General features: G+C 50.6%; 1 protein-coding gene across 8 annotated transcripts in view; it reads left to right on the top strand.

Annotated features, from left to right (window-relative positions):
* TJP1 (tight junction protein 1) overlaps window positions 1-12,150 on the top strand; it is a 2,827,266-nt gene that overhangs the window by 2,541,954 nt on the left and 273,162 nt on the right. For all 8 annotated transcript variants that reach the window (XM_069624936.1, XM_069624933.1, XM_069624931.1 and 5 more), the window contains one exon: window positions 8,325-8,416. In XM_069624936.1, coding sequence (XP_069481037.1) covers window positions 8,325-8,416 — 92 coding nt within the window. The remainder of the gene's footprint in view (window positions 1-8,324; window positions 8,417-12,150) is intronic.

The raw sequence follows: 12,150 nt of genomic DNA, 5'->3' as shown, positions 1-12,150 counted from the left end.
AGCACTCTCGGGTGCCTTCTTTTCGCCACCTGGAATATATTTCAGAGGCGGATGAGGATTCTGATGGCCTGGTTCCTAGTCAGGTTCCAGATGAAATTGTCTCGGGCCATAGTCAGTTTGACAATTTGAGGCAGTCACTGCATGATGCCAGTGGACTGGACGCCTCTCCGGAGGTGGAGTTTTGTAGGCCTGAGCCTGGCTCTCATGCCGATTCCTCGTACCGGCGCCTTTGGCTAGGGTTTCTGAGTACTTGGGATGGTCTGCTCCCCCAGGGGAGTTTGTGCAGGATGATCTAACGGACATCCTTGATGTTGGTCCCCCAACTGACCCGGTACTGCCGTTCCATATGGCTTTACAGAGAAGGGTGGCGGCGGCGGCTTGGACTGCTCCGGAGAGTCTCCCGGCGGTGGGCAGATCCTTGTCGCGAAAATACCGTCCAGCCAGTAGCGACCCCTGCTACTTGACCAGGCACCCCACTCCGGAGAGTTTGGTGGTGCAGGCGGCCCCGGCAAAGCAGGCGTCGTACCCTACCATCCCTCCTGATAGGGACGACAAACGTTTTGATGGCTGGGCGAAGAAAGTGTTTTCTTCTGGTGGTATGGCGCTTCAGGCGGCCAACTCCATTTGTGCCTTGTCTCGTTTCACACACACTCTGTGGAACTGTGTTGCGTTAGCGGCTAAACATATTCCCGAAGGGGACGAACGGGATGGTTTCCTTGCTATGGTCCAGGATGGTAAGGGTGCCAGGTGTGAGTCCGTTCAGTCGGGTTTGGACTTGGCTGAATGCATCAGTAGGTCCATGGCGGCGAGCACCGTGATACGCAGGTGTGCGTGGTTGCGGAAGTCGGGGTTTGCTCCTGATGTGCAGTCCCGGCTCCTCAACATGCCCTTTGACGGTGAACACCTTTTTGGCAGCGAGGCTGACGAGAGCCTTGAGAGGTTGCAGACCTCAAAAGCTGCAGCGAAGTCGTTGGGCGCTGCAGTTCGCCAACCTCTGCCTTTTCGTCCTAGGGGACAGCAGTGGAGGGGTGGTTCCTTTCGCTATTACTCGTCCTTCAGTAAAGCGAGAGGAGCTGGCAGTCAAAGAGGCCAACGCAGGGGTACCAGAGGTGGACGACAGGGTACCCGTGGTGCCAAGGCCGCTCGGGCAGTTGCCTCTTTGCCCTCAGGTAACGCCGCAGCCGCTCCCACTCAGTCATGAGGCCATGTCCCATGGTTCGCCGGTTGGGGGAAGGCTGGCGCAGCATCTAGTAGAGTGGCAAGCCATTACTTCAGATGTGTGGGTTCTGGAGATCATAACCCACGGCTACTGTCTTCCCTTTCGGCACAGGCCTTGCGACAATCCACCAGGGAACCTCTCTTTGCAGAGTCCGGATCCGCTCCTTGCGCAGCAAATTCAAGCCCTGCTGGAGAAAGGCGCCATAGAACTGGTGCCTGTAGCGGAGAGGAACAAGGGATGGTATTCCCCTTATTTTTTGATTTCGAAGAAAGACGGGGGATTGAGAGCCATCATGGACTTGCGCGGTTTGAACAAACTCCTCAGGAAGGACAAGTTCAAGATGGTTACTCTCAAGTCCTCCAGGCCCTTCAGCTTCAGGACTGGTTGGTGTCACTCGACCTCAAGGATGCTTACTTCCATGTGCCGATCCATCCCAAGCACAAGAAGTACCTGAGGTTCGCGGTTGGCGACTCGCACTTTCAGTTTCGGGTCCTGCCGTTCGGATTGACCTCCGCCCCGAGGGTTTTCACCAAGCTCATGGTGGTGGTGGCAGCGCATCTCAGGCAAGGGGGGATTCATGTCTACCCCTACCTGGACGATTGGTTGATCAGGGGGAGCTCTCCCGAGCAAGTCCTGGATCATCTGTCCGTCACCTGCCTCTCCCTTCACAAGCTGGGCTTCTCCCTCAATTTAAAGAAGTCCCATTTGACGCCAACACAGCGGCTCCAGTACATCGGAGCAGTACTCGACACTTCCCTGGGGCAGTGTTTTCCTCCCCAGGTGAGGGCTCTTCACATTCAGCAGATGGTGCACAAGTTTCAGCATGCCCAGACGCTCCCAGCGTTCGAGTTCTTGAGGTTGCTCGGCCTCATGGCATCCTGCATTCTTCTGGTGCCAGAGGCTCGCCTGCGGATGAGATCTTTGCAGTGGGCACTCAAGATGCAATGGTTGCAGTCCTCCGGCAGGATGTCGGACCCGGTTCAGGTGCCGCCCTCGGTCACCCGGGACCTTCTGTGGTGGGCCGTCGAAGGCAACTTGATGAAGGGGGCTCCATTTTGGCTTCCCTGGTCGGAGGTGACGATCGTGACGGATGCATCCCTCACGGGATGGGGAGCTCATGCCAATGGGCTGACAGTCAGCGGTCATTGGTCTCCGTCGGAGTCCAGACTCCATATCAATCTGTTGGAGCTGAGGGCCGTCAGGCTAGCCCTGAAGGCTTTTCTGCCGACTGTGCGAGGAAAGAGTGTCCTGATCCTGACGAACAACACAGTGGCCATGCACTACCTCAACAAAAAGGGGGGGCAGGGTCACTTCTTCTCTGCAGGGAGGCGATGCAGCTCGAGTTCTGGGCCATCCAGCAGGAAGTTTCGATCTCGGCAGTTCATCTGGCCGGAGACGAAAACATGACAGCGGATGCTCTGAGCAGGCAGAGCGCGATCTCTCACGAGTGGGAGTTGGCTCAGGAGATTCTCCTGGAGATCATCGCCCTTTGGGGGACCCCTCAAATGGATCTCTTCGCCTCCAGTGTCAACCGGAAGTGCGAAAGGTTTTGCTTGCGGGAATTTTCTCCAAATGGAGCCTTAGGAGACGCGTTCGTGGTGGAGTGGTCATTCCCGCTGCTGTACGCGTTTCCTCCAGTCCCCGTCATCCTGCAAGTGCTGCGGAGGTTACGGAAGTTCGGTTCCCGGATGATCCTCATTGCTCCGGCGTGGGCTCGGAGGACGTGGTACCTGGACCTTCTCGACTTGTCCATCTGCCCTCCACGTCGTCTTCCCTACCGAGACGATCTGCTCTCACGGGAGGGGGGGGGTCAGGTTCTCCATCCAGAGGTCAGATCCCTCAACCTTCACGCTTGGCTTCTGGAAAGTTGAGGTATAAGGATTGGGACCTACCTGAAGACGTGATGGAGGTGTTGCTTTCGGCCCAAGTCTCTGTGCCGTTGGCGTAAGTTCTGCGACTGGTGCAGAGTTCAGAATGTGGATCCTTTTGCATGTGGCATCCCCATGGTTCTCTCCTTTTTACTTTCTTCGGCCCACAGGGGCTTGCAAGTGGGTACCATTAAAGGTTACCTGGCGGCGCTGTCTATCTTTAAGCGCTCGTCTGAAGAGTGTTCTTACTTTAAAATCCCTTTAATTTCACAGTTTCTGAAAGGGCTCACTAATGTGTTCCCTCCGTCACCTTTCCTGGTGCCCGGTTGGGATTTAAACCTTGTTCTTAAGTTTCTTATGGGTGCTCCGTTTGAGCATTTACATTCTTGCCCTTTGAAGCTGTTAACTCTGGAAACTGTGTTTTTAGTTGCGGTTACTTCCGCTCGCAGAGTGAGTGAGTTACAGGCACTTTCAGTTAAGCCACCCTTCACTGTATTTCACAAGGACAGGGTTGTCATTAGAGTTCGTCCTTCTTTTCTTCCGAAGGAAGTGACGGAATTTCATTTGGCCCAGAAGGTTGTTCTTCCGGATTTCTATCCTCCTCCGCATCCTGGTAAGGAAGAGGAGAGGCTCCATAGGCTTGATCCTAAGAGAGCTTTAAGCTTTTATGTTTCACGCATGTCCCGGGTCAGAGTGGACGATCAACTCTTTATTGGTTACACTGGAAAGCGTTTGGGGCAAGCTGTAACAAAACAGACTTTGTCTCGCTGGATTATTTTGGCCATCTCGGAGTGTTACCGCTTGGCGGGTAAGGACCCACCGGCTGGCTTGCGGGCCCATTCTACCAGGAGTATGGCTGCATCTACTGCCCTGCAGGGGGGTGTTCCTATTTGCAACATCTGTGATGCAGCCACCTGGGCTTCAGTACATACATTTGTACATCACTATTCCCTCGATTCCATCCGAGGACAGGATCTGGCCTTTGGCAAGGCTGTCCTTTGCTCTGCTGTTTGATTGGCTATTCTAAATTTTGATTCTAAATTCTTTCCCTCCTCCTTGCTCTGGTACTGCTTTGGGAGTCTGTCATAGATATGGAATACGTCGGAGGACCCAATCCCCTCTAAGAACAAGTTACTTTCTTACCTGGTAACGTTCTTTCGATGGGATGGTCCGACGACGTATTCTATATCGCTCCCGCCCTGCCTTCCCCGCTGCAGAATTTCTTTTGCGATATCAGCTTACGTTCCGCAAGGCTTTGTGTCTGACTGTCAGTTGACTAATGTCACACGTTCTGGGGGAAAAAACTACAACTGAGGCTACGGGCGTCGTGCGTCCTACTTATCACATCGGATGACGTCGGACGTCGGAGGAGGTCCTCGACGGCAGCGCATCGACGTAGGACGCAGACGCCGAAAAAAGTTTCCGAAGCAGCACAGCTGTGGTGATTACATGTCATAGATATGGAATACGTCGTCGGACCATCCCATCGAAAGAACGTTACCAGGTAAGAAAGTAACTTGTTCTTCTCTGTGGGAGAGGAGCATTTCCAGTTTCGAGTGCTTCCTTTTGGCCTACGTTCGGCACTGCGTGTCTTTACGAAGATGATGTCGGCGATCGCGGCCTATCTACCTCTGCAGGGTATACATGTATACCCATATTTGGACGACTGGCTCTTGCGCAGCCCTTGCCCGCTGAAAGTTGCCTGCAATCTTCAGTCTCTCCTCCAGGTCCTGTTCCACCTCGGGCTCTCAGTGAACTGGCGGAAATCTTCCATGACGGTCTCTCAGGACTTGATCTTCCTGGGTTTTCTCTGGAACACGATGGACTGCAGAGTGTACCTGACGGGGGACAGAATGGCGGATCTGTTGGCCACGTGTCAGATGTTTGCGCAGTCAAAGAGCATGTCGGCCTGGTGGTTTCAGAGGCTTCTGGGCCTCATGGCCTCGTGTGTTTTGGCACTTCCTCTTGCTCGCCTCAAGATGAGACGGACTCAGATGGCTCTTCGGAGCTCTTGGCTTCAGGCTGTGGATCCTGACTCCAAGTTGATAACGATTCCGGTTTCCATGAGAGCGGACCTGGACTGGTGGTCGTCTCTCAGCAACCTGTCGGAGGAGGCAGGGTTTCAGGACCCAGCCCCGACGATAACGGTCACGACTGACTCCTCCCTTCTGGGGTGGGGTGCGACATTGGATCTTCAGGTCTCTGATCTTTGGTTGCCTCAGGACAAGCTCCTGCACATACATCTGGAGCTCCTGGTGATTTTCCTAGTGCTCAAGGCATGCAGACCGATTATAGCCAACAAGGTGGTCCGGATTTGCACGGACAATGTCGTGTCGATGTTTTACATCAACAAGCAAGGGGGCACCAAGTCTCCCTCGCTCCTGGAGCTGTCCATCCAGATTTGGGAGTGGGCGGTTCAGCATGGTGTCTGGCTACTTGCGGTACACATTTCGGGCCAGCTGAATGTCACGGCAGATGCCCTCCGTCGGCGGACTATAGTCAGCTACGAGTGGGAACTGAAGCGGAGGTCCTCTCTTGGATTTTCCTGTGCTGGGGTACTCCGGATGTGGAACTCTTCACTACGGTGGCAAACAAGAAGCTTCCTCTGTATGCCTCCAGAAACGAACTGGGAGCCTCCTCTCTGGGGGATGCTCTCGAAATTCCATGGCACAATATGAGGGCTTATTCCTTCCCGCCTCTGCCTCTAGTTCATCGGACGATTTGCAAATTGAAGAACTCAGTGAACTGTTCGCTTCTGCTCATAGCCCCGTGGTGGCCAGCCAGGTTTCGGTTCTCAGAACTTCAACACCTGTCAGTGTATCCGCTGATCAGGCTACCGGTGACCCCCGATCTTCATCACCTGGGGGAACAACAACTGTGGCACCCCTCCCCACAATCACTCAGCTTGGCGGCATGGTGCCTGAGTTCAGGTCTTTAGAACATCTTAGCCTGTCTGCGGATAACATGCATATTATCCCAGGCAGCCAGAAAACCTTCGACTAGGTCCCAATACAGATTCAAATGGCTTAGGTTCTGTCATTGGTGTTTAAACAAGCAGTTGGACCCAAGGCGGGCTACGATTGACGCAGTGTTGTCCTTTGTATCCTACTTAGCAGAGTCGGGAGTTCAAGTTCTGTCATGTAGTACTTATCTTTCGGCGGTTTCCGCCTACCTATCTACGGACCAAAGTTCTTACTCTCTGTCTAATCCAGTGAGTAAGAGACATTTTGCAGGCTTGACACGCCTTTATACTCCGATTCACAGTCCGCACCCAGCGTGGGATCTAAATGTGGTCCTTACGGTGTTGTGCCATAAGCCTTTCGAAACCAATGGCCACGGTGGACCTCAAGCACCTGTCATGGAAGGTGTCCTTTTTGGTGGCCGTCACTTCGGCAAGGTGCATGAGTGAGCTTCAAGCTTTGTCAGTGGAGCATCCCTTCTTGGCTTTTCACGAGGATAAGGTGGTCCTACGGACAATCCCTGCTTTCTTGCCGAAGGAGGTTTCTGAGTTCCATCTAAACCAGTCTATTTCCCTGCCGGTCTTTTTCCCTGCTTCAGAGGCGGAAAGGGTTCTACACTGTCTGGATGTTAGAAGGGCTCTTAGTTCTATCTTGACAGAACTTCCGAACTTAGGAGCTCTTAACGGTTCGTCACCTTTGGTAATCCACAAGGTAAGCGGGCCTCTAAGGCGACCATCTCCCGATGGATCGCGGCCTGCATTATGGAGTCTTACACCGTTCAAGGGCTGAAGCCTCCTAAAGGTATTCATGCACACCTGGTGCGGGGCAAGGCAGCCGCAGTTGCCTTTCAGAAATATGTCCCCTGGGAGACCATCGCAAAGGAAGCTACTTGGGCCTCCCCATCGGCATTTTGTAAACTTTATTGTCTAGACCGGAGTTCAAGAGCTGATGCTCAGTTTGGTCAGGCTGTGCTGAAGAACCTGTTTCAGTAAGGTATTTTTCCATCCACCCATAGTTCTTGTAAGGAGTGCTTGGGAATCTCCCATAAGTATGCAGGAAAGGGGGCGGGACGGGGCGTAGGAGTATAACCAAGTTACGCACTGTAATGACCACCTTACTCCTAGTCCATAGTCCCTTTTCCTCCATACACCCGTCCGCCGTCCCCTCTAATAAGGTTCCTCTGTTATTGCTAAAAGGTCTCTGACCTGGCAATAGAAAAAGACTGATGCGCGGGGCGGAGCCGAAATGGGCGGAGTTACGGCCGCATGCCGGGCCCCACGTAGAAAGAGAGGAAGGGCTAAAAAACAAAAACAAAAAACAGACATTTTTGGATGCTTTTACAAAGCGCTCTGGTCCCGTCCCACAGGACGGAGGATTGTCCCAGAAGTATGGGGGGAAGGGGACTATGGACTAGGAGTAAGGTGGTCACTACGGTGAGTAACCTGGTTATTTGTTTTTGTTTTTCAGCATTACATTTTGAGGTGTTCCGTGTGCCATCTACAGGTCATTTATAGAAAGTGCTCATTGCGCTGTCTGTGCAAAACTGGTCTTGTGTTTATTTTATTTTTATTTTTCAATTTTTTTTTTTTTTTAAGAACAGTGTCTTTGTTTCCATTGATTGGTTTTGCAAGAAACTAGATGCATGTTAATTTCACAAATTAATTGAACACCAAATTTTAATTTACCTCCAATTGAAATGCTTACATGAATATCATATTTGTATCCTTACTCTGATTATTTACAGGGTGTGTTTAGCAGCATAAATGGCCACACAAAAATAATCAGAGTAAGCATACAAATATGATATTCATGTGAGAACAATATTGGAAATAAATGAAAATGTGGGGGTCAATTAATTAGTGAAATTAACATGTATCGCGTTTTTCCTTTGTGGCAAACAACAATATTCATCTATTTCGGTGGAATATGAAAAGAAATCTGAGAATTGACATCCCGGGCAAAGCTGTGTACTAATCTAGTTTTTATAATCCTTGGTATACTACAGGTTCAGTGTGCTTTCTTACAGCCCTCTCTCCCTCCTAAGATAAGTCTGTATGCTCTGCCTACGCTACCATACACTCTGGTGTGGCACTAAGATTGGAGTCTTGTACTGTCTCTGTTGAATGGTTTTACTAAGCCCTTAGTTGGACTTCAGATAAACTGTCCTCACAGACCAGTTTAGGGTTAGACCAGTTAACAATATCGCTAAGCATTTCACATTTGCCTTGTAAAGTTGGATTTTTGATGTAATCTTAAATATACTGATTTCTTCTTTAGCCTCCAGAAATTGCACCCAAACCTGTGGTAGCTCCTGTGAGTGTTCCAAAACCAGCCATGCAGCAACATTACGAACCAGAGAAAAATTATAGGTATGTGATTAACTGTATTTTTAAGCAAAAGTAAAACATGATGTAATGATGCTGTCATTGCCTTCTTCCTAAAGCATCTATATACATTTTGTGGTAGGCCTTGAAAAATGTATTGATACATTCTCTTAAGCCTAGGTCTCCCTTTCCATCATAATTCACCCTTTTGTGAGGAAAGCTGATTTAAAACTAGGGAAGTGAATGTGTAAAACGCCTCTGCGTTTGACCTTATTTACAGATATTCCTCCGTGTTTAATTGACCTAATTAGTGTACTAAGTCCATAAAGCCCCATTATAAATGCATTGTGATACATGATGCATGCACATACAAAGCTTCAAAGTGGTTCCATAACACACAGACACTGTGACAAAGTACACACATTAAAGAAGGGTCCATGTTCCTCTAGAACTTGTTTGGCTTTGATGCAGTGGAGCCAAAGAAGTTTTCTAAACCTTTGCTCTATGGTTCATTACCAGGCGCACCAAGTCCTTACTTTCAGGGGAACAGCTGCTGGAAATCCTTCAAGACCTTTAGGATGCAATTTGAGAAGCATTACTGGTGTAGGGTACTAGGAAAAGCCATCATAGTGGTCCTGCAAGGTTTAAGACAGAATTCAAGGTAAACTATCACTTGATTGACTGATGTTGGGGAAGATTTTCATTTCTATGATAACCTCTTCCTCACCTTTTAGATACCCAGAACTGAGTTGGGGGTACCTGCCCCAACATTTAACACATGTCGATTCAAGTCTGCTGCCCTTCGGGACATTGTATTTAGAGCTGACATCTTAGCGGAAATTGAGTCCTATATTGAGCACAACACTCCTCGGGCCACTACCATTGGTGTCCATTGGGACGCCTTCAAAGCTTATATCGGAGGAATGTCCATATCTAAGGAGGCAGGAGTACTAAAGACAATAAGAGTAGACCTTAGTCGCTCCAAGTCCAGACTTGGAGCGACTCCAGCAAGACTCCAGCGAGAGCTGGAGCGGGATTGTTCGACATCAGCCGAAACCTGCCACTCTTGACCTAATTAGTGAGGAACTCCAGTCGTTCAATGCACACTCCACCAGGGAGGTCCAATACTTTAGCCGTCCACAGGCCGCACGGAGGTATGGGGACGGAGATAGACCCGGCAAAACACTGGCGGCTTTAACAAGTGGAGAGTGGGGACAGGCCCAGATTGATTGTGTCAAGGACGGTTGAGGTGTTGCGCTGTGGTCTCACCAACAGATACTGGACATCTTTACTGACTTCTATACAAACCTCTATTCTCAACCCCCCCGAACATAGTGAATGGCATATGAGGGATCTCCTCGATCTGATAACCACGACATGTATCCCCCGCAACCAGGGACCAACTAGACTCCCCGATTCTACTAGACAAATAGTAGACGCCATATCAAATCTCCCTAAAGGTAAAGCTCCGGGTCCCGATGAGTTCAAGGCCGAATTCTACCAGGAACACGTAGCCATGCTGGCCCCCAAGCTATTGGTGGTATGGGATGAGTCACTCCGCGTGTCTGCTCTCCCCCCGCCCCCCACCCTGCGCAAGGCCGTTATAACGGTGCTACTTAAACCTGGTAAACCCAGCGATGAATGCGACTCATACAAGCCCCTCTCGCTCATGAATCTGGATACTAAGATCTTTGCCAAAGTAATAGCGAACTGTTTCCTCCCAGTTATGACACACATGGTCCATGAGATTAAGCAGGCTTTGTGCCAGGGAGATCCACTTCCCACAACATTTGGCGGCTGCTCAACGTTATGGCACGATCGATCAGGGCTCAAATGCAGTTGCGGTCACTCTCTGCGCTCAAAAAGTGTTTGATATGGTACACGTGGTTGGTGCTGGAGACGATGGCCATCGGCCCTAATATGATCAGTTACATCAAACTACTATACACCTCTCCAGTGGCCAGAGTTCGAGTCAACTCCTTGACGTCCACTCTGATCCTGCTCTTCAGAGCCACCCGACAGGGCTGCTCATTCTCCCCGATTCTTTTCGCTCTGGCGATAGAGCCAATGGCAGACCACATCAGAGCACGGCACTCTCGAAAGGAAATACGACTAAAAGAAACCCCTGACATTATATCTCTCTACGCTGATGACGTAGTATTGTTTATCAGGGACCCCGCTATCCATCTCGATCCAATTCTGTGAGTTATCACTCGCATAGGCTCCTACTCGGGATTCACAATCAATTATTCAAAATCTGAGGTCTTTCTGCTCACTAGCTCCACCCATCAACGGGCCACTGAATACCCAATCCGCTGGTCACTAGGCGGGATTAAGTACCTCGGGGTTCAGGTGTCCCTGACTAAAGATACATTGCTAGCAGACAACAACCTGGCTGCAGCAAAGCTAGGCGAGTCCAAAATGGTACGCTGGCGCTCCCTCCCATTGTCACTTGCTGGGGAGCTTTCACTCATCAAGATGGTATCGCTCCTGAAGTTATTGTACACGTTTAGTAACATACCCATCTGGCCAGGGGGGGGGCCATACTTTACAAGACTACACAAACTGTGCGTGCGGTTCCTGTGGCACTCTGGTGCGGTGTGCAAAAAATGGTCAGGTATGACGCTCCCATATGAAAGACGGGGATTTACCGCCCCATACCTGACGTATTGGTTGGCGACACAAGCTCAATATGCCTCCCATAGGTATCCTGGGTCCCCTTCCCGCCCCCATGTCAAGCTGGAGATCCTGGCAGCAGCTGATGTTAATGTAATGACACTCATATTGCACCAGCAGTATGCACCAGACTCGCCCATCGACCCAGTCGGAACCACTGTGCATGCCTGGGGCCGGTTGTTCAGTCCTGCAGCAGAACAGCACCCCTACTACAAGTGGCTCCCTGTCTGGCGGTTCCCCGGACTGGAGCCTACACACGACACAGCCCTGGCACGACACTGGGGTACCCTGGGCTATCCAGCACTAACAGACTTCTATCCCGATGGGCAGTTCATAAACCCACAGACATGGAGGCCGGGCCACTTTCGCTCTGCACTAGAGTTTCTGCAGTACTATAGGCTTTGCGCGGCCTTTTGCGCCGCTTGGCCTGATTTTCCCAATGAGCCCCTGGACTCGCCAGGGATTGCTTACATCGCTAATTCAGGTGGAGCCTGTGTCGTTGTTTCTTCATTATACAAACTGTTATTAACGAATGCCCCGACTCGACCCTCCAGGGTGCGCAACGAATGGGCAGATGAACTGGGCCTTGTTTCTGACCACCTATGGGGGAAAATGTGCTCGCACACCAACAGTCTCCCTCAATTTCCGCTACCACGCCATGCAATAAAAATTCTCGAATAGGCTGTACTACACCCCTCTCAGGATATCTAAATTTGGCCGTACCATCCAGCACTCCTGCCCCCGCTGTAAGGCGGAGAATGCCATAAACTGGGAGAATTCTGGGAGAAAATCATAGGGACTTTATCTGAGATCAGTGACACTGTTATTGACCCTGACCCGATGGAGTCCTGTTTGGGGTATGGAAAGATGTGGGGCTAAAAGTATGGCCAAATTTCTAAATATAACTTGCATTGTGGCCAAGAAATGCGTACTTCAAAGTTGGAAGAGTTCCTCTCCCCCTACATTTCAGAAGTGGTTAAATTTGCTTACTTGGTATCGAAACTCTGAAGAAGAGTATCTTCCTATTCACTCACGCCCCAAGAACATTTGGACTGCATTTAACAGCTACCTTCACAGCCAAGAGGAGAGCACTTCTGTGAGTG

The sequence above is a fragment of the Ambystoma mexicanum genome, chromosome 11, assembly GCF_040938575.1.
Source record: "Ambystoma mexicanum isolate Mex_15411 chromosome 11, UKY_AmexF1_1, whole genome shotgun sequence".
NCBI lineage: Eukaryota > Metazoa > Chordata > Amphibia > Caudata > Ambystomatidae > Ambystoma > Ambystoma mexicanum.
The sequence above is the reverse complement of the archived record's forward strand: the minus strand, read 5'-3'. Positions and strand labels throughout refer to the sequence as shown.